This window comes from Hemicordylus capensis, chromosome 10 (assembly GCF_027244095.1).
Source record: "Hemicordylus capensis ecotype Gifberg chromosome 10, rHemCap1.1.pri, whole genome shotgun sequence".
In the NCBI taxonomy this organism is placed as follows: Eukaryota; Metazoa; Chordata; class Lepidosauria; order Squamata; family Cordylidae; genus Hemicordylus; species Hemicordylus capensis.
Window position 1 is genome coordinate 20,634,122 of NC_069666.1, and position 21,007 is coordinate 20,655,128.

General features: G+C 48.0%; 1 protein-coding gene across 2 annotated transcripts in view; it reads left to right on the plus strand.

Moving 5' to 3' along the window:
* Nucleotides 1-1,654: 1,654 nt before the first annotated feature.
* The window catches only part of UBE2Q2 (ubiquitin conjugating enzyme E2 Q2), a 40,682-nt gene continuing 21,329 nt past the window's right edge, over nt 1,655-21,007 (plus strand). The window contains exons 1-2 of one of the 2 annotated variants that reach the window (XM_053272747.1): nt 1,655-2,519; nt 15,685-15,786. In XM_053272747.1, coding sequence (XP_053128722.1) covers nt 2,232-2,519; nt 15,685-15,786 — 390 coding nt within the window. In that variant the 5' untranslated portion in view covers nt 1,655-2,231. The remainder of the gene's footprint in view (nt 2,520-15,684; nt 15,787-21,007) is intronic. The other variant, XM_053272748.1, reaches the window with a different exon arrangement.

Consider the following 21,007-nt stretch of genomic DNA (forward strand, 5'->3'; position numbering starts at 1 on the left):
GGAACGGCGATATCTGACAGACTGTACCAACTGCCTAGAGCATTAACAATTGTCCTCTAATGCTGAAACCTGGTCAAGTGTGCTGTGATAAAGCGAGGGATGGATTCATCCGGTTCTTCTCAATCCAGTTTTAAAGTTTCTCTCCTGAGGCTCTGGATCCTTTGGACGTCTCACAATGCTTAGTAGAAATTAGGGTTGCCAACTGTCCCTCATTACGTGGGACATCCCTCATTTCAGGGATGAAATGTTGGTCCCTATAGAGACAGCATTTGTCCCTCATTTGGGTGGCGGGGAGAGCGGCTTCTCATTTTGAGAAGTTTTGGGTTGAAAAGTGCTGTAACTTGAATATGTTCTAAAAATAACAACAGTGCTGGCATTATTCAATAGCATATAATTCAGTTACATATACCTCAGTGATACTCAGGCTCTTGATTACCACCTGCCTTGATTAGACACCTGCCAGGCCCCTCACCCAGCCAGCACCCCCCCCAACATGTGTCCCTCATTCTGGCAATGAAATGTTGGCAACCCTACTGGTGGCCGTGGCTTCCAAGGAGCTTTGGGGTGTGAGCCAACCAGAGAGGTCTAGAGACCTGGCAGCCTAAAAATACAAACCAACCAAGTAGCCAGGAGACTGGTTGGGCCCAAGGTCGGGTTGGGTCCCCAGCTGAGCCCTCTGCCTTGGCCCCACCGCCTCCAGCCAGCCACCCCCTTTCCAGGGTGCATATGAGGAGGACGACAACTAGGGTTGCCAACATTTCTAATTTGGCAGAGAAGCACCCTTTAATGTGGTGATTCTCTTTATTTCGCAGGGGGAGAGTAACTGGCCCTCTCCACCCCCAGCACAGTACTTCCAGTGACTGTTGCTGGTGTCTATCTGATGTTTCTTTTAGATTGTGAGCCCTTTGGGGATAGGGATCCATCTTATTTATGTGTTATTTCTCTGTGTAAACCTCCCTGAGCCATTTTTGGAAGGGCATTATAGAAATCGAATTATTATTATTATTATTCTAGCAATGAAAAGTTGGGACACAAGTTTGTGGGGTGGGAACAGGAGGTGTATGCAGTGGTAATCCAGAGCCTGAGTATCACTGACGTGCATGTAATTCAGGCCTGCTCAACTTAGGCCCCCCCAGATGTTTTTGGACTACACCTCCCATAATTCCCAGCCACAGTAGCCAATAGCCAAGGATTATGGGAGTTGCAGGCCAACATCTGCAGGAGGGCCGAAGTTGAGCAGGCCTGAATTGTAATTGAATTATATGCCGTTGAATAGTGCCAGCATTGTTACTATTTACTAGGGTTGCCAACTGCCCCTCGTTACATGGGACGTCCCTCATTTCAGGGGTGAAATGTTGGTCCCTAGAAGGCCAGCATTTTGGGTGGCGGGGCGAGCAGCTTCCTATTTCGAGAGGTTTGGGGTTGAAAAGTGGCATCCCTTGATCATGCTCTAAATAAGAACAACGCGGGCACTATTCGATAGCCTATAATTCACTGCAAGCATACACCCCCCAGCCTGTGCCCCTCATTCTGGCCATGCAATGTTGCCCACCCTATTCAGAGGGACATATCCCAGCGAGGGCCCCCTTCTCTCAGCCCGAAAAACTTCTCAAAGCAGGAAGCGGCTCGGCCCGCCAGTCAAACGAGGGACCATCCGCCTCCCTGGAATGAGGGGCGGCGTCCTCCGTAACGCGGGGCAGCTGCAGGGAAGCCAAGCCGAGGCCGCCGCCGCCGCCGCCGGAGGGAGCCAGGGGGTGTGTTTGGGGTCAGCTCCAACCCTGCCCCGTGGGTGGGCCTGACCCCGGCCTCGGAGGAGGAAGGGGCCGAGCCAGCAGCGGCGGCGGCAGCAGCATCGGGGCTCCCAGGCGCGCTCCTCGGCCTAGTCAGTGGCGGGCGCTCCAGTCCGTGGCGGCCCTCAGAGGCGAGCGCGAGGCGAGGCGGGCTGAGCTGCGAGGCGGAAGGGCGGCCGCCGCGGCTGCTGCTGCTTCTTCCTCTTCTTCCAGGCAGGGGCCCGCCCGCCAAGCAAGCGCCGCCGCGGCTCCTTCCTTCCCCTCCGACTGCGCCTTCTCCTCGCCGTCGTCGTCATCGCCCGCCCGCCCCAGCCAGCCAGCCAGCCAGCGCGGCCAGGCCAGGCCCGGGAGAGGGAGCGCTGCCGGCCGGCGGGCTGGTTGGCTGGTGGTGCTGCGCCGGCGCGGCAGCAGGCCCAGGCCGGGCCCGGAGATGAGGCCAGGATGTCGGTGTCAGGGCTGAAGGCCGAGCTGAAGCTCCTCGAGTCCATCTTCGACAAGGACCACGAGCGCTTCCGCATCGTCTCCTGGAAGCTCGACGAGCTCCACTGCCAGTTCGTCGTGCTGCCCTCGCCGCCCCCGCCGCTGCCGCCCCCGGCCGCCACCACCACCACGACGACGACGACGACGACCCCCAGCCACGCCGCGGCGGCTGCTGCTGCCTCCGCCGCCGTCGCCCCCGGGGGCTGCTCGCTGCCGCCTCAGCCGCTCACCATCCATTGCAACATCACGGTGGGTCTCCCGCAGAGGGGGAGGCCGCCCTCCGGGGCCCACTCGGGCGGGGGAGGGGGTGACCCCCCCACACACACACATACGCCCCCCCCCCCACCCCGCGCTCAGCAGCTGGGAGGGAGAATCCAGGGGTCGGGAAGTGGGGCTAGGCGGCAGGGCTGCCTGCGAGGGGAAGGCAGTCTGCGCTAGCTAGCCCCCCCACACACACACACAAGGCAAGGGGGCGCCCCCCAACTGTCCACACGTGCATGAACCCTTTTCAAAGCCCCCCACCCACATTACATCTGCCCCAGGCCCTGTAAGTTATCTGGGCGGCCCTGGGGAGGGGGCCTTCCAGGGGGAAATCCACCCCCATGGGCTTAAATTGGGCTTGACCTCCTTCTGGCACTTGTGGGGCGCGGCTTCCTATCTTGAGGCTGGGGGAGGGGGTCTAGGGGAGAATGGGGTCCCTTGGGAGCTGGCCACTGAGGGGGTGCGCCTGGGGTGTGGAGGAGCCCCATGTGGGGCCGGGTGCTCTGGGCCTGGGGAAAGGAGCGCCCCCACCCCCGAACTCTCATGTCCCCATTTTGAGGCCGGGGGAAGGATAGTGACCGTGGGAGTGGGTTGCACACCATGGGGGTGCTGTGCCTTCTTCTTTGAGTAAATAAGAAAGGGCTCTAGGTTGCACTTTCTGTGGGGTAGGTGCAGCTGGGCCCCTGTGTTGTGCAGATCAGAAACCCTGGCTCCAGAACAGGATAGGTGGCTTATGCACTTGTGTGTGTTTAGCTTGTGCATGTGTGAAACGTATTATTATTTCCGTACAAAGTCCCATCAAGGTCTTGGGTGGATATGTTTTGTTCCTTGTGTGAGCTAGGTGTCTCTCTCCTCCTCCTTCCTTTTGAGTAATCAGAAAATACTGTCCTTTCAGAAGGCCTTATTTAGTCGCCAAGCTTTTGGAAGGGTGGTTAGAAAGGAAACTTGCTTCTTCCGCTCTCTGCTTTTTGCGTGGTTTAGAGCTCGCAGCTGCAACAAAAGCATTTCAGAGATGATTACCCACCCTTTTGAAGGGCCTGAACGCTCCTGTTCACCCTCCCCCCTACTTGTGGGACAAGCTGAAGCAAAAAGTGTTGCAAAGTGTGTGTGTGGGGGGGGAGGAAGGTGCCCCTCCCTGATTAGTTGGATTTGGTTTAAGTAATATGTTCCCACCCACACAGGGTGGATGCTCAGTGAGAATGAGGAGGAGTGTGCGTGGTGTTGAATGCACAGTTTGCTTTCAAACAGAGGTGTGAGTTGAGGAAATGCTGCCGTGAAAGCCAGGAATTGTTGGGTAGAATTGAGAGCCTACGGCATCTAGACTCCTAATAGTGAGGTATGTAAACCTGATATATTGTTCTCTTTAAAATGTGGCTGGCTGATCTTTATCTTCTAGAACCCGGCCAGGAGGAGGCCGGGAAACCTTATTTCCACACCCCTTTTAGAGTGCAGAATCCTGATATGGTGGCAACACCTAGGTAGTTACTGTATAATTTGCTTCCAAGTAGCAAGGGGAGGGGGGTGCTAGTTAGATAGTTCTTTTGTGGGGAAGTCTGCATGTGGCCTTGATATATTTTAGAGAACGCCACCATAAGATGACTATAGGAAGTTTCCTTATACCAAGTTGGATCATTGGTCCACCCAGCTCAGTATTGTCAACACTGACTGGCAGCAGCTCTCCAAGGTTGCAGGCAGGAGTCTTTGCCAGTCCTGCTTAAAGATGCTGCCAGGGATTGAACCTGGGGCCTCCTGCATGCAAAGCAGATGCTCTACCACTGAGCTATGGCCTCAGCCATGACTTATGGGCACATGGCTTCTGTCATCATCCTCATATAGCCAAAACCTTATATGCTTTATGAGTTGGCAGTGATGAAACTGATATTTGAGGGCAAAATATCAAATGCCAAAACTTCCTGTAGTTGTAGAAAGAAGCCCTAGTCAGAAAGGGAGCATTGGAGACACTTTGCTTCAGGCATGACATCCTAAGAGATCCCAAGGTCCCATACCATCTATATTATAATGGACTAAGTTAGTGAGGTCATTCACCCCATCAAAAACTGTGTTCTATACCCAGGTTTGGGAGCTGTGTGTGCTCCCAATTTTCAGTTGTGTGGAAGCAAGTTTAGAGGAAAGCCTGGATAGAAGTGATTGTGGGGAAGCAAGGTAGGAGGTAAGTCTGGGTAGCTTTTCCTTCTGCTTTGCTTCCACACATTCACTTCTACCCTGGCTTTCCTCTAAACTTGCTTCCACACAACTAAAAATTGGGAGCACACATAGCTCCAAAACCTGGGTAGAACACAGTTTTTGATGGGGTAAATGACCTCTTTGTGAAGCCTCTGGTTTCCGTAAAGTTTAAACTAGCATGAAATGATGTTTTAGATTAGTGTGTTTCCTTATAAGAAACACACATTAGTGTGTTTACACTATTAGTGTGTGTCCTTGATAAGAGTTGGGAGCCAGTGGCGGCTCCCATCAAGTCTAAGTGTGCCCCACTGACTGATTGACGGGTCTGTGCAAAGTTTTGGCCAAAGCTGAATATTCTGCACAGTCCCCCAACGTCATGTGGAAGTGACCATTTCTGACATTTTGCCTAGTTCTGGTGGAGCTCCTTTTATTTAAGGGGCCCTCTTTAGCCCCTGCACCATTTTGGAAGGCATGCATGGAGTGCTGGGAAGTGTAGTCCTTTCTTGAGCTCTTTAAGAGAGGGCTCTGTCTCTTAAAGGGTCGTCCCAGCACTAAGAAAAGTGCACTGCTGTGCAGAGGTCAGCACGGTGGGAACTAACTCTCACACTGGAGGTTTTTGCCCAAGTGGCCCCTGTTTAAAAAATAGTGAAGACTGCAAATGCTAGGGAAATGGAGCAGGCAACTTGCCTGGTAATGTTCGCAGGCAGTCTTCTCTGAGGAACATGAGTGGTCAGTTTGGCTGGAACTACATCTGGCTCTCGGGACAGTCTTGGCAAGTTATACAGGCTGCATAAAAAGGTGTTCCAGAGGGCAGGGTGGCCACATAGTTGGCAGTGGAGTGGTCTGTAAGGACCTGAGGGAAGGCTAAATGAAGAAGGCAAAGGAAGAGGCATGGAGAACTGAGGAAAAGACAAGCTAGGGCAGGGCTGCTCAACTTCGGCCCTCCTGCAGATAGTGGACTACAACTCCCATAATCCCTGGCTATTGGTCTCTGTGGCTGGGATTATGGAAGTTGTAGTCCAAAAAGAGCTAGGGCGGGGGCAAGTTGAGCAGGCCTGGGCTAGGGGGTGGGTGGAGCTGCAGAAGTTGTGTCAGGTAGGTGCTGGTTGAGAGAATATTGTCTGGGACCGAGGGTGACAGAAGGAAGCCGGATTGGTAGAAGGAAGGAAGCCAGGTAGTTGAGGGAAAGCAGCAATTTGTGTTGAAGCCATAGAGTTGACACAAGGTGGACCAGAGAGGGCTAGGGCTGTTGACCAACAGGGCTCCTGTTGTGCCATTCTGAATGTGTGTGTAACAGGTGCAGTTTTTCCAATTGCTGCTGCCTCTCTCTTCTTGGAAAATCCGCAGCTGTTCTATTCCTGCCTGAGATGTAGCTTTAGACTTAAGAACCCTGCCAGCAAAATGGGTGGCGACTGGGTACGGGGCTTAGGGACACGGAGGACTGTGAGATGTGGACAGGCTTGTAGGTTCGCTGCTGCTCTTACCTTCTGCTAGGTGAAGAAGCTCTTCCTCTGGTTTTTCCAATTACTTTATCTCCCTGCAAAGAAAACCTTTGCCTGCTTAATTTCTGAATCGGACTACTGGAAAAGGTACAAGAGCAGGTTCAGGAAAGAAAAGTGGGAGGGTCTCTGCAGGGCATAAAGCTTTGGAAGGGCAGAGCTAAGGAGGGGTGGTGTTGCCAGACCCAGTCCTTGGGGGGCTTCCTGTACCTTTAAGAGATGTATGCGGGAGGGGGAATCCTGTTCTTAAAAGGGAAGCCACGCTTGTTGAAATTCTGGCGCATCTGTCGCTCTTAAGGTGTAGGGGCTGTTTAGGGTCCAGACTTGGGCAGTGGGCTGTGGCACCAAGCTTTGCTTTGCTGTCCCCCTGTCAGTTTTGCCCTCAGTTATGGTTGTATACATTGGAATCTAGGTAGAGCTTTTTTAAAAATGCATTTTTGAACCCTTTAAAATGTCCCTTAGGGATGTGCATGAACCGGTTTGAAGGCCCTTTTACAGACCTCTGAACCAGTTCAAAAGTCCAGCAGTTCAGCCGGTTCAAAGGTCGGGGGTAGCTTTAAGGACACCCCCCGCCATGTTCCCCCACCAGTGCTGTGCCTTAAAACGGTCCCGCAGGGCGGCAGCGTACGTCTTTGCCACCCCAGTACATGGCAGACCAGAAGTACCCGGAATTGCCCAGTGCGCGGTCACAGTGGCTTGACTGGGCATGGGGCCTCCAATAGTCAGTCATAATGCATGCTGTGGCACTGGTGGTATTAACTCGAGCTAGATAAACTGCCAGCAGTACCTTTGGCAGAACCACATTGAAAAGGGTATTTACAACTAAACTTCACAAGCAGCGATCATGACACTGTAGTCTCTTACAGCAAGAGTTCTCCAACTTGTGTCCCCAGATGATGTTGGACTACAGCTCCCATCATCCCCATCCACAGTGGCCTTCAGCTGTTGTGGCAGGGGATGATGGGAGCCATAGTTCAACAACAGCTGGGGAGACAAATTTAAGAATCCCTATGCTAGATTATTAAGCTCCAGCCGTGTGTTGCTGATTGCAAAGGCGCGTGAGAGCTGGGACACATCTTTTCCTTAATATTGTTTTCTGTTTCTGCAGCTAGTCAGAACTATTCCCTTTGACATGTGGCACGGGGCCACTTATTGCCAATGTCCATTCTCCTGCGGTCCATGCCGGCTTTCAAGCGTCCCATCTGTTTGCCTGCTACGTGTCTAGACCCTGGCAGTGTTCTCTCTAATTTTTTTTTCATCTGTGTGCAGAATGAGTCGTCTTCTGGGCGGCAGTATCAAGGCAGTGTGGGCACACCTGCATTCAGAGTGGGGCCTTCCCGATTCAACCTGAGCGGGATCTAAAATTAACTGAGCGGATATCAACAAATGTGTGAGCGTGTGCACACCTTAGAGGGAACCCTGGACCCTGGTCCTCTGGTGTTCCTCTCTTCAGAGCCTGCTTGATTTCATGCGTGGGTTCAGCAGAAGCAAGCAGCAGGTGGCATTGCTTCCCATCAAGCTGCTTTGGTCTTGAAACAGCCACTTGGGCAGCAGGCTTAAAGGGAAGAAGGGCAAGGACAGCAGTGCTGGCTTGGCACGGTCCACAGCAAATGTTGGAGAGGTCATCTAGTGTGGAGTTTGGTTATGGTGGGTACTCTTCTTCCCTCTTCTCTCCATCCCCCTACTCTGCAGGTAGAGAGAACTATTCTATTCTAGAGCAAGGATTCTCAACGTTGGGTCCCCAGATGTTATTGGACTTCAACTCCCATAATCCCCAGCCCCAGTGGCCTTTGATTGAGGATGAAGGGAGTTGAAGTCCAATAACATCTGAGGACCCAACTGGTCTAGAGTATTGGTCTGCAGCTGGTGGGCTGGAAACTGTCACTGGGCTATGCCCTGACCAAGGATTCACAAATATTGGATTGGCTTGCCAGCCAGCCTCTGGTGCTTGCCCCAGCTCCCTTCACTCCCCCAAGTACTCTGGTGTGTGTAGGGATTTCTTTCCTTTGCTATGGGGTGTTGAGAAGGCAAGCAAGCAGGGGAGAGATAATGCCTATTACCATATCCAAAGCTCTGTGCAAGGGCGAGCTTGGAACAGGGGTAGATGTGAGCGGCTAGTTATCTTCCTTGTTCCTGGTGAGCTCGGAGCTGGAATTCCTGGGTGTCAAGCCAGTATGGGCTTTGAGGGGCAAAACTAACACCAGTGTTCCAGAAGTAATCCTTACGGTAGCAACAGATACAGGTTAATGTGTGTGTATTATGCAGTAATGAAGTTTTCTTCCCAATTGTTGTACAAGTATCTTGGGGCACATAATGTCAGACACCTTGGCAGCTGGCAACAGCCTTGACGTTAATGTCTTAAGGAGCAAGTAACTGTGCCTTTTAGTTAGCAACTTGCCACCTTTGTTGGTTAGATAAGTGGAGACAGAAATAGTCCACCCCCCCTTTTTTTTTCTTTTGCAGACCGTAGACTTGTGTTGTATTATCTCACTGCAAAGCATTCATATAAGCATCCTTGGCAGAATTTAATGCAACTGTTGAGGCAAAAATAACATTAAGACTGCAGCCCTCTGCATACTTGCTTGGAAGTCAGTCCCAATGAATGCAGTGTAACTTCAAAATAACTGTACAGAGGACTGAGCTGCACGTCCGTCAAAAGAGTTGAGAATGAATCTGTTCCTTTAAGTGTTCCATGCACCAAAAATTGCTGTTAGCTATGCCCAAGCTTTGGAAGATAGAGTTCATGAAGGGCCATGCTTCATTTGGCAAAATCTGAGATAGTTAATACCAGCAGCCATTTGTTTCTCCTTTTCACAATAAACAAACTTTCATTTTGTTAAAATAAACTGGAGGAGAGCTGGTCTTAAGGGAGGAGATCTGCTCTTGTGGTAGCAAGCATGAGTGTTGTTGCCTTTTACTAAGCAGAGTCTGCCTTAGTTTGCATTTGGATGGGTTACTCTATATGCGAGCACTTTAAGAAATTCCCTTTGGCCATAGTTCTGTGAAAGAGCGTGCATGCATAAAGTCCCAGGTTCAATCCCTGGTAGCATCTCTCCCGGTAGGGCTTGAAGAGACTCTTACCTGTAACATTGGAGAGTTGATGTCAGTCTGTGTGGACAATAATGAGCTAGATGGACCTGTGGTCTGACTCTGTATAAGGCAGATTCCTATGTAACATGCCTAGCGTGGGAGTGGGGGTCATGGTGCTATGAGTTAGCCAAAGTTGAAAAGGTGCCTCTTTGCCTGGGGTGTACTAGGACCTTAGTTTATGGAGCTAATGCTCTGCTTGGCTCAGTGCTCTTGTAATGTGGTATGTGACGAAGCCAAAAGTTATTGTTTCAGACAGGAAAAACAAAGGATTTCTCTATCCAAACACGGACATTTTAGCTATGCCAAGCTGCTTTGAAGATACTGGCCACTTCTGCTATAGGGAGTGGCCAAATCCTACATCACATTTTAGTAGGAGAGCAGTTCCTATCTCCCTATTTATTCTTAAATGGGCAAGATCTTCATGGCGCCCTTATTTCAAAAGGTACCCTGTTAGTACACAGAAGCTCGGTTGTCCTCTTATCACAAAGCTTGCTCAGGCTTGTGGACAGTACGGCTGTGGGGCAAGGAGGAAACAACAATATCTAGAAATCGGCTGCTGTTCAGGTACCGCTCTCAACACGGGAATCTTCTTTATACTGAGTTGGACCATTGGTCCGTCTAGCTCAGCATGGTCGACACTGACTGGCGGTGGCTTTCCAAGGTTTGAAGGTCGTCCCCACCCCACCACCACCTGGGGATGCCGGGGATTGAACCTGGGATATTCTGCACGCAAAGCAGATGCTCTACCATCCGCAATCCTCTCTGACATAGTCAAACCGAAGATACCCCATTTACCTGTTAGGAGCTCTTTGGCCGTGTGGTCATGTACAGAAAGCAGAGGTGGGCTATTAATACCTGAAAATATTGACCTGGACTCAGAAATCACTGGAACAACCAACTCAACAGTTGCATGTTCCCGTGTTGCACGTCACCCTTGAAAGTGTGGTGGTAATTCAAGGATAGCTTTTTCAGTGGAGGTGGTGGTTTACATTTTTAGCGTGCTCTGTCCTCCCTCAAACATTTTGAGGTAGGTTAGACTGAGAAATAATGACTGGCCCACGATCATGCAGTAAACTTCAGGGCTGAGTGGGGATTTGAACCTGACTTCCCCCCAGTTAACTTAATCCTCTTAACTAGTAGTTCATATTCTTAACTTTGGCTCTCTTTAGTGGTGTATAACTGTCAATTTAAACAGGTTATATTTCCCAGCTCAAACTGACAGTTTCACTTCATTAGAACCTGTCACTTCTTAAAAGCAGAGCGGTTCAGAGTAACTTTGGCTGCTTGGGAGGAAGTCCCATTGAGCTGAATGTGAATGAACTTCTTGAGTAAACTGTAATTCAGTTTCAAAATCGCCTTTCATAAAACTCATCCCAAGGTGGTTTACAAAAGTTAAAGTACAGGATAAATGGGTAGGATTATTTCCTGACTTTGTAAGGTTGTTATGACAGGTAGTGTTATGTGGTATAGCTGGTCAGAGACCATAATATAGTTTTGATTTGATTGCAGCTACGCTCCCCCTTGTCTGCCAGAAACATCACTGAAGGAGTTCTATATTTACCTGAATCCAAGACTAGGTTTTTTCCAAGTTCTTTGATGTTATAAATGCCGGGGGGCATTTAAAATTCAAATTTAAAATTCATTTTAAATCCAGAGTCCTCTCCAGTTTGGGTAAATATAAGTATAACCTTTATCTAACCTCCTATTTTTTAAGGGGCTCATCTTAAATTCAGAGTCTTCATGTATTTGTGTAAATATGGTTTTTCATCTGAAAAACTCATCCTCTCTCGCACAGTGTTGTCCTTTATGGCACCCTTTCATGTTCAGCTTTTAACCCGTGCCGCCCTTTCTTCTGCTAGGGCTCAGCCTTGGAGTCTGGAAGAGAGTTCAGAGATGCTCTCTCGTTCATTTGCTGAGAGCGTTTCCCTCCCCAGTGACTTGCCAACAGCCTTCCTCACACATCAAGCCTTGTGAAGAGTGTATCACTTTTTGGAGTGTTGAAAGTTAATTAATAATTGAGGTACAGAAGTTGGTGTTGAGAATGTGGTCAAAAAAGGATATTCAGTGAATCTGGAGGAAATTCAGTAGGGGAGAATCCTGGGCTGCTGCTGCTGCAGCATGGCTTATTGAATATTCATTTGGAGAAGATAAATTAGGTTAGTTATTCCTGTATAAAGTAAGAGAACAGGCCAGAAGGGATATCTGAAAAGCCTGTGAAAGTATTAATACATCCCCTTGATTAATAGACTTATTTTTACCGGACTGTTGCTGCACGTCACTGGGTTTCATAGGGATTTACTCCCGAGTAAGTGCACTTAGGACTGCAGCCTGAAACGTTGTTAGTGTTAATCCTTTGTTTAAAAGCATCAACAGGCTGACAGCCACACTTAACAGCAAGAGACCGAGTGGGCTCTCAAGACAGTGTGAAGGCTCTGGTACTCTTTTTTTTTTTCCTTCCCGAAGAGCATTTGCCTTAGAATTAGTGCCCTGCAACAGGCACCTGCCCCACTCTGGGAAATGCAGACTTAAGCTGTGCTTCGGGTGACAGCCTTAAGAATGTCAACATGTCTCTGGTGCTGAGGTGCTGTGCTGTTTACAGCAAACTATATGTGCTTGAGCTCATGCTGTTTCAAAAGAGAATGGTCTGTTCCGCCTGGAACAACTGTCCCCACCACACAGAATTGTATTTGTGTGTGGTTCTTACGCAATAAACAGATGAAGCCATTGACACACACTGGATAATTGAAAATGGCTGTGCCAGCTTGTCATAGGCAGTTAGAATCATTTTCTGCCATGGGATATTATTCTGAGGCTGTGTACGCTGCGAGTGCAGAATTTGGGGGGCATAGCGATGGATCGCTGATTGCCAGGCTGTTATTGGCATTGGGTGACCCTGTACCATGATTGCATATAGTAGGTAGATTCTTATGGTGATTCCTAAGCCTGGGCAGAGTCCGCTAATTCTCTTGTAGATGCATAAAGCGCTCTATAAAGTCCACTATGGCCTGAGTACTAGTGTGTTAATAGTGTCAGTATAGGGAGAAAGAGACCCCCTGTACCAGTACAGGAGAATCTGCAACCCGGAGTATAATCTTCACGGTCTGGAGAATCCCAGGGCTATGATTATGCTGGGATTGTCAACTTCTCTTTTGAGGTTCTTGTGCCAGGGAACATCTGCACAGTGGAGAAATTCAGATATTACATGCAGAGGAAATGACACTTGAGGAAGGAACTGACAAGCATCTGTTTATCCTTTCTGTCTTCCATAACGAAGCAGTATACATAGAGTTTCCAGGTCATCCAAGCACAGGCCAGACTCAGAGCTGCTTAGATTCAGGAAGTTGCTGCTGCTGCATCATGTGCTTTCAACATGGCCTTGGAAGTCCATATGTGCTTGCATGTATGTCCTGTTTAATGTCCTGTTTTCTATTCTGAACTTCCTCCTTCTCTTATCCTCCAGAGGATTGGCTTATTAGCAATCCAATACATTTATGGTTCATCCTAACTGGCATGTTTGATCCTTTTGGCTTCTGTCGTCGCTTGCCGGTTCCTCTGCTCACTTGGGTGCCGTTATTCTATGCCCTTGTTTGCAGCTCTGCCACAACGAGGGTTTGTGTCGGTGAACTATCAAGTACCAAAGCAGTGGGTGATACATGTGGCTTCCTGTCTATGGACTAGCAAGCAGGCCTGCAAAGTGCTGAAAACGGTTGCACTTATAAATAAGGATGAGGAGCCTGGAGTACTTCTGTAGAACAGCATAAAGCAAAGTTGCATGTATTTTTTAATAAAATCAGCACCCAAATAGCAATGATGATGGAAGACAATAACAGTCAAGGGGAGGTGTAGGGGTGTGTGTGTGTGAGAGAGAGAGGGAGAGGGAGAGAGAATGGGCTTTTAAAGTCCCCTTTACAAGTAATTACTTAGAACAGAAACAGGACTGCCTCCACCTCTAAATATTCTAGTCCATGGTTAAATTTCTAGACGCCATGGCTTCCTGGCGCCTGGGATTTGTCAAGCCCTGAATTAGTGGTACTAGTATGGATTCTTCCCCAACATTCTCTCTGAGCTCCATGGCCAGTTGGAGACTTCTGCTTGGTTCCCAGCATGCAGTGCCAGCACTCTTCACACATGGCTCTGAGGCACCTTCTAGTTGTGCCATTTGTTAGTGTGGTTTTTGAGTACTGTCTAGGCTTTAAAAATGAAACACAAAACTGAAGAAAATATTTACAAGAAAACAATAGAGGAAAAACGCAACACTTCTGTAGTAAACATTGGAGCCACAATAACAAATGTACAATTCTGGCATTTAAAGTAATACAGTATAGCCTTAAAGAAAAAAGCTCCAGTTCAGATTCAAAGAAGGATTATCTATAAGAGTCACTGTTTTCCAGAAAGTTTGTCAGATAATAAACGATTCTGCCTCATGCATCATGAATTTATCAAAGTACTGCCTTAAGCATGACCCAAACTTTATTCAATCATATTACTTTTACTTGGATTAGTTACTTTCCAAAGTGTTGCAAAAACTTTCCTAACATTAATGTATATGAAAATATTGTGCAGTTTTACTTCATAAATATTGTTAACAAAATGAAAGTAGTGATGGACTGGGTGATAGCTATATATGGAAAACCTCATCAAAGTAGAAGAGAGGAAAAGAGAGCTGGTCTTGTGGTAGCAAGCATGACTTGCCCCCTTAGCTAAGCAGGGTCTGCCCTGGTTGCATATGAATGGGAGACTAGATGTGTGAGCACTGGAAGATATTCCCCTTGGGATGGAGCCGCTCTGGTAAGAGCATCAGAAGGTTCCAAATTCACTCCCTGGCATCTCCAGGATAGGGCTGAGAGAGATTCCTACTTGCAGCCTTGGAGAAGCCACTGCCGGTCTGTGAAGACAATCCTGAGCTAGATGAACCTATGGTCTGACTCAGTATATGGCAGTTTCAACAACCAGGAGATCCATAAATACATAATAAGTGATGCAAAATAATCCCCACAACACAAAACAGTCCTACCACTTGCATTGGTTCACAAGTTGCTTCTTCATTTTTATAGCAATGGAGAGAAATTTAGCAATGGCTAAAGTCACCCTAGGAACCTTATCCAACAGTAGATGTTTAGTATATAATTGAGACGACCTACTTGCTAATCCTGACAATATAGAAGTAATCGCTTACTGGCAGGCTGCTGTGTAGAAGTTGCAGTGCAGCAAGAATGCTCCACGGATGCTACTTCCTGACTCTAGTTCTTTTCTTGGCTTTCCTCTTGCCCTCCCTGCCTGATAGCCACCGCTTGGCTGTTCTCCTGGCCAGCATCCCTGTCTCTGTCCGGCAGCTGCTCGCAAACTCTCACAAGAGCTGGTACACATGGGATTAGCGACAGGTACATTTAAGAGATAGATAGATAATATTAAGATAGTTATGAAGATCTTTACATAGGAAGCTGCCATATACTGAGTAAGACCACTGGTCTATCTAGCTCAGTATTGTCTTCACAGACTGGCAGCAGCTTCTCCAAGGTTGCAGGCAGAAATCTCTCTCAGCCCTATCTTGGAGATGCTGCCAGGGAGGGAACTTGGAACCTAGGTGCTCTTCCCAGAGCGGCTCCACCCTCTAAGGGGAATATCTTACAGTGCTCACACTTCTAGTCTCCATATGCAACCAGGGTGGACCCTGCTTATCTAAGGGGGCAAGTCATGCTTGCTACCACAAGACCAGCTCTCCTCTCTCTTTGTTCTGCTTGATCTTATAACAAATTGCTTCACCATGCTCCATTCAGTAGACTGGAGCAGAGATTTTTATAAATAAAAATGAATTTTCTGGGGGGTGGAATTAAAGGCTGTCTTTAGTCTGGAGATGCTGCAACTTTTTTTCAGCATTTTTTAAAAATTAAGTATAACTCCTTAATAGCAAACAGTTGTCTTCTAGCCACCAGGAAGGGAACCTTTACAAAAGTTCTTCTGCCTCCCCCACCCAATCTTTCAGTCTCAAAACTATACTACTTCAGGGCTATATGAGCAGGTGGGCTAGTGGCTTTGCAAGGCTGATTTAATATGAGGTAGAGAGCAAACTGTTCCAACAAGAATGCAAAAAGAGTAGGGCCAGGAGAGAAGACAAACCCATAGTTGTGAGCTGGTGCTTGTTCTCCCTTGGCAGCTCCTTCAGCCTGGCTAGGACGGTCTGCCCCCACTTCAGAAGATGGTTTGTCTTCTGCATCTTTGACCTTCTATTCTTAGACTGAGCTGTGAGGACTGGCCTGAAGACTTGGCTTTTTAAAAAGATGCCCTCATCTCCACCTTTCTAGCAGGCTGTGTTTGACACTTATGCTACAAGTTACAGGTTCCTAAATATTCTGAAATACTTGTCATTTTTCCCCCAACAGGAGTCTTATCCCTCCTCATCGCCAATATGGTTTGTGGAATCAGATGACCCCAACTTGACTTCAGTGTTGGAGCGTTTAGAAGACATTAAGAGCAATACTCTGGTGAGAGATCACGACTTCCTTCCCTTAATCTTGCTTTCAAATGATAGGCTGATAAGCTGCTTTTCTATGGAGACCATGTCCAAACATGCCAACAAGGAAGCTCCAAATATATCATCAAGTCATAAGACATTAAAATCACAATTAAATGGAAGAAATGCCGTTACAGATTCATAGCAGCACAAAGTCTTGTCATAAGATAATCAGAGCAGCCCTCGCTGGCAACCAAAAACTTGCCTGAACCAGTGTGTGTGGAATGCCCATCTAAATCCAGGAAGGGAAGGTGTGCCGTAAATTGCCCCAGAAGTGTGCTTCTGTAGTTCTAGATCCATAGCAGTTTGGAACCAAATAGTATTCCCCTCTCACTCGACAGCTCGAGTTGCACTCCTTTGGAATTAGCTTGCTTCAGTAAGCTAATCTTCCTCATATTTCACCTTAGAATTTAACTTGGTGCACGTCCTCCATGATCTCAAATACCAAGGAATGCAATTTTAAGATTTAGAGCTGTCCTGCAAGCATCTCAAGACTCCTCCGGTGGGTGGGTGGGGGTGTACTAGAGATCTGCATAAGCTGTGGTTTTCAGACTTGGGGGACTGAGGTGTTGTTGTTCTGACTAACTCCTGCCATTCCAAGCCACAATGGTCTTCCATTGTCAGACAGTAGCCAACATCTGGGGACCCAGGTTTGAGAACTCCTGTCTTAAGGCATAGTGTTATGCTCAGTATGGCCTTCCTGAAGCCTTGTCTGTTTTTGAATAATAGTGGATTGCAATAGCCAGAGAACCTGAGCCTAAGTCAGATCTGTTAATCTCTGCTGTTCCATGCAACCGAGGTTGCTACAGCAGCACTATTTCTAATAAGAGAGCTACATTTTCAGAAAATAGATCAAAGGAAAACAATACTGTAAAGTTGTCCTCCAAATTCATCTTGCACGGCCTGTACTGGTGCTGCCTCTTCCAAGCCTGTCGTCTTCTCTTATTCTAAATGAGCGCATAAGGATTTTGCTTTCTGCCTCTTGTCTGGTTGAACTGTTGTTGTTGTATTGTTGTTCTTGTTATTTTGCATTTATATCCTACTCTTCCTCCAAGGAGCCCAGAGCGGGGTACTACATACTTAAGTTTCTCCTCACAACAACCCTGTGCAGTAGGTTAGGCTGAGAGAGAAGTGACTGGCCCAGAGTCACCCAGCTAGTATCATGGCTGAATGGGGATTTGAACTCGGGTCTTCCCGGTCCTAGTCCAGCACTCTACCCACTGCACCACGCTGGCTCCCTAGTCTGTGCCTGCATTCTAGCTGGGGTTTCATGTGCTGCTTAAGAGGGTCTCGTAATACACATGAGTGCAGCCTACCTGCAGCACCTGAGCTACAGACTGAAAGGGAGATCTTGACAAGAGTGAGTCCATTTCTATTAAGTCAGGCTTGTTGCCCTTCAGAATGCATAATATAGATGACCGGCCTTAACCTAGAACCCTTTTCTTCAGGTGTAGGCAATCTTGGCTTTCCAGCTCTTGTTGAACTTCAACTCCCATCCTTCCCAGCCACAATGTAAATGCCCCTTCTACTTGTTTCTGTTGCTATTGCAGAGTAGGGTTAGGATTCAGTGATGTTACTGCAGGATCAAAAACACCACCACCCCTTCCTTCTAGGTCCTCCATTGCTCAACCCAGGGGTTCCCAACCTTCAGGCATTGTGGTTGGGGAGGAAGGGAGTTGTGGTCCAACAAAATCTGGGACCCCAAATCCCTGGGTTAACATGCCCAAGAGAATCTTATGCTGTAGTTATGATCACCTGATGGAACTGTGGTGGGTTGAGGAGACACAGGCTGCTAGAGTTCCCCTCTAGGCACATTCTGGTTTTTAAACCTTCAGCAGTAACTACTGCAGTTGCTTCTCCCAGCTAAAAACTAGCTCATTCCTGTTTTAAAAGAATGCTGATGCTTATTTGAAACCTGGAAAAATAATGGTACTGAATGGGAAGCCAAATGCAAGAGACCTGGGGTTCCCAAACCTTTTAAAACAAGTGTGCTCCTTTAGCTCGGGTAGCCCATAGAGATTTGCCGGGGTGTGTGTGTGTGTACCTACATATGCGCACAAACACATTTAAGCGTTGAAGTTATATGATGGCGGCCTACCACAGTCACTGGCTCACATCCATACTAAGTTAGTCATAAGCAGTCTTATTCAAAGTAATGGGACAAGTAGCTTGTTTCAGTGGGTGTAAAGGTAAAGTGTGCCGTCAAGTCAGTGTCCGTAGTCTGGGAAACATACCAGCGGAGATGCGAACCGGCAACCTCTGGCTTGCTAGTCAAGTCATTCATACTTGAAGGTAAATACAGTTGAGGGAAGCAGTAGCCTCTTCTTGGGCTTGCAGCTTTAGCCTCCACAAAGAACTGCACAGTAACGGCTGCCCGTTTCACCAGACTGTCAGATTGTGTTAACAGAGTGTCATTCCTTGCCACACATATGCTGAAGAGACCTTGCCTAAGCCTTTCCTCTGCAGGGAGAGGTATTTAAAGAGAAGCGGGGTTTTGCAGGCTAAAAATAGCTCCTTGCAAGCTCTGTGCAGAGCAGACTGTCAAGAAGCAAAACACCTGAAGTACTGACGGAGATCCACAGGTGGTCACAGGTTCTTACCTTTTTCCCAGCTGTTGATCTGTCTGCTATAGATGCCAAACTCCAGGTTACAGGTAGTTGTTGGTGGGAGACAAAAAGTATTATATCTGCAAGTTTTTCCCCTTACAAAGACTTGCTGCATTTACTGAAGGCTTGGTTTATTTGTGTCATGAAACTGAAGGCCCAAAGTTATATTCCCTTTTCTGCCTGCCGAAAAGTAATAATTAGGGCTAGCATGAGTGTCATGACCTCTGGCGCTTCCATAACACTGGAACATGAGTGCCAACCCAGAGCAAGATCCGCTGCAAATCAAATCAAATCAGTCTTTATTACGGTCACAGACCAGCATAAAGTATAGGGGGGTGATTACATGTTAAAAGTGAGAGTAGATAAAAGGTGATTACGTATAAAATAGTACATATTGATACTAGAAGAACTAAAAATAAAATGGTACATATTAATATTAGGACTAAAAATACTAAAAAAATAGTAGCTAATACACCAAAAGCACGAGGGCCTAAACCTGGGAAATGATATAAAAAGGGGAGGCATAAAGTTAAAATTCATAAGACAGAAATATATAAAATCCTGAGTAATAAAACTGGAAAACAGCCAGATAGAGGTTATAAGGAGCAATAAAAAGGGAGGCGCGTGAGCAATTGTAGGGCCTGCCCAGAGTCACCAGGAGTCAGACTGAGGCTGATAGGACCCACTGCCTGTCGTCCGTTGACGGATGCTGATCGCAGCCACGCAGTACCTGGCGACACTATATGTGGTGGCAGGCTTAGAGTCCAAGAGTAGCAAGGAGCTGTAGAATTGGCCCGGACGACCTGGATATTTGCTTAGCAATGGAAGGACGAGGGAGGCGCAAATGTGTCTGTAGAACGAGAAGTAGAGGAGAACATGCTCGGTCGTTCCGATCTGCCCTAGGCCACAGGGGCATAGTCGCTCTGCAAATCGGGCCCTTCTATAATGGCCTTCTAGCACTGCTGAGGGGAGGCCATGACAGCCAGCCAAAGTGAATGCCCTTCTGTGCTTTGGGACCTCCAGTTGGGTGAGGTCTGCTGCTGGAGAAGCAGAATATCTGAGCCCGTCACTGATGTGAAATTTTGGGACGCTGCTGAGATCGGTTTGTCGCTCAGTGTCTATAATGCGCTGCTTGATGGTTGCTTTTGCCTGATCATAGCCCACGCTGAGCAAAGTCAAGGGGGAAAGGCCCAGAGTAGCTATTTGTGTCTCAGTTGTCTGAATCCAGCTAGATTGGTCGTTGTCGTGTAGAGTTAGGGGGGCAAGGCCAATTGGGCCAAAGGATAGTCTGAGCCAATAGCAGAGAATAGCCACCCACACCCTAGCCTCCAGCTTGATCATGCCTGTCTTTAGGCACAGAGTGGCTTTGGAGACGCATCTCGATACTTGGAGCGCTGCCTGCAGGAATTTAGATTGTACAAGTTCCAGAGTTGCAATGTTGGGAAAGGGGCCCAATTGAGCACCATAGAGGAGCTGAGCTAGTGACGTGGCTGTGAACAGGTCAAGAGCCACGGGTACATAATGGCCTCCTCTTGTCCGCAGGAATTTGAGAATGGCAAATTCTCAAATCTCTGGGCATTTAAGGCCATGTGTTCTCCACAAGCTTTCCTAGAGCCGCCAGAAAGAAAAACTACTCCCAAGTATTTGAAGTGTGCAACTTGCTCAATCTCATGTCCCTCGATCCGCCAAGAGTGAATCTTGGGCCTCCTGGCAAAGGCCATAATTTTAGTCCACTGCAAAGCAGGATGCTTAATTCGGAGAACTGGAGCAAGCAGGGGTACCACTCCCTGGATCATGCAAAGCTGGTGGCTCCAGATAACACCAGCAGATGACCCAAACCAAGGGAGGCGCAGCCAGAAAGCAAGCCCATGTCACTAGCTAGTCTGGCTGGATAGAAACCCTTCTTTTTTCCCCTTTTCCCAAATAGGTAACCATGTAGTATAAATGTGTAGCACCCCTGCTAACTAAGCAAAGAGGCATCTTCCAAAGTGGTGATTCTCTTATATTTAGCAGGGGGAGAGCAACTGGCCCTATCCAGCCCCAGCCCAGCATCCCTCCAGGGGCTGTTGCTAGTACTGTATCTGCCTTATATTTCTTTTTAGCTTGTGAGCCCTTTGGGGGCAGGGGACCATCTTCTTGATGTATTATTTACTTTTCTATGTAAATAATACACTTTGAGAACTTTGGTTGATGAGCGGTATATAAATATTATAGTAGTAGTATGGTAACTGCACATCAATTCTTTATTTATTTTGGAGGCTAGTGTCTTGAAGCACAAGGCTATGGATTGTAGTTACCCGGGGCAGTTCAGGTTTCTGTTGAATCAGTGTTGATACTTCAGCTGCCTACTAAGACCTGTTTTTCTACAGTGACGTCGCTCTTGACACAATGGGCACATGTTTGTCTTGTGTTCAGTGCAGTTTTGTTCTAGAAAGGCACCAGCCAAGCCCACCCAGTTGTGTTACACCAGGCCTGCTCAACCTAGCCCCCACCAGCTGTTTTTTGACTACTGCTCCCATAATCCCCAGCCACAGTGGCCAATAGCCAGGGATTATGGGAGGTGTAGGCCAATATCTGCAGGAGGGC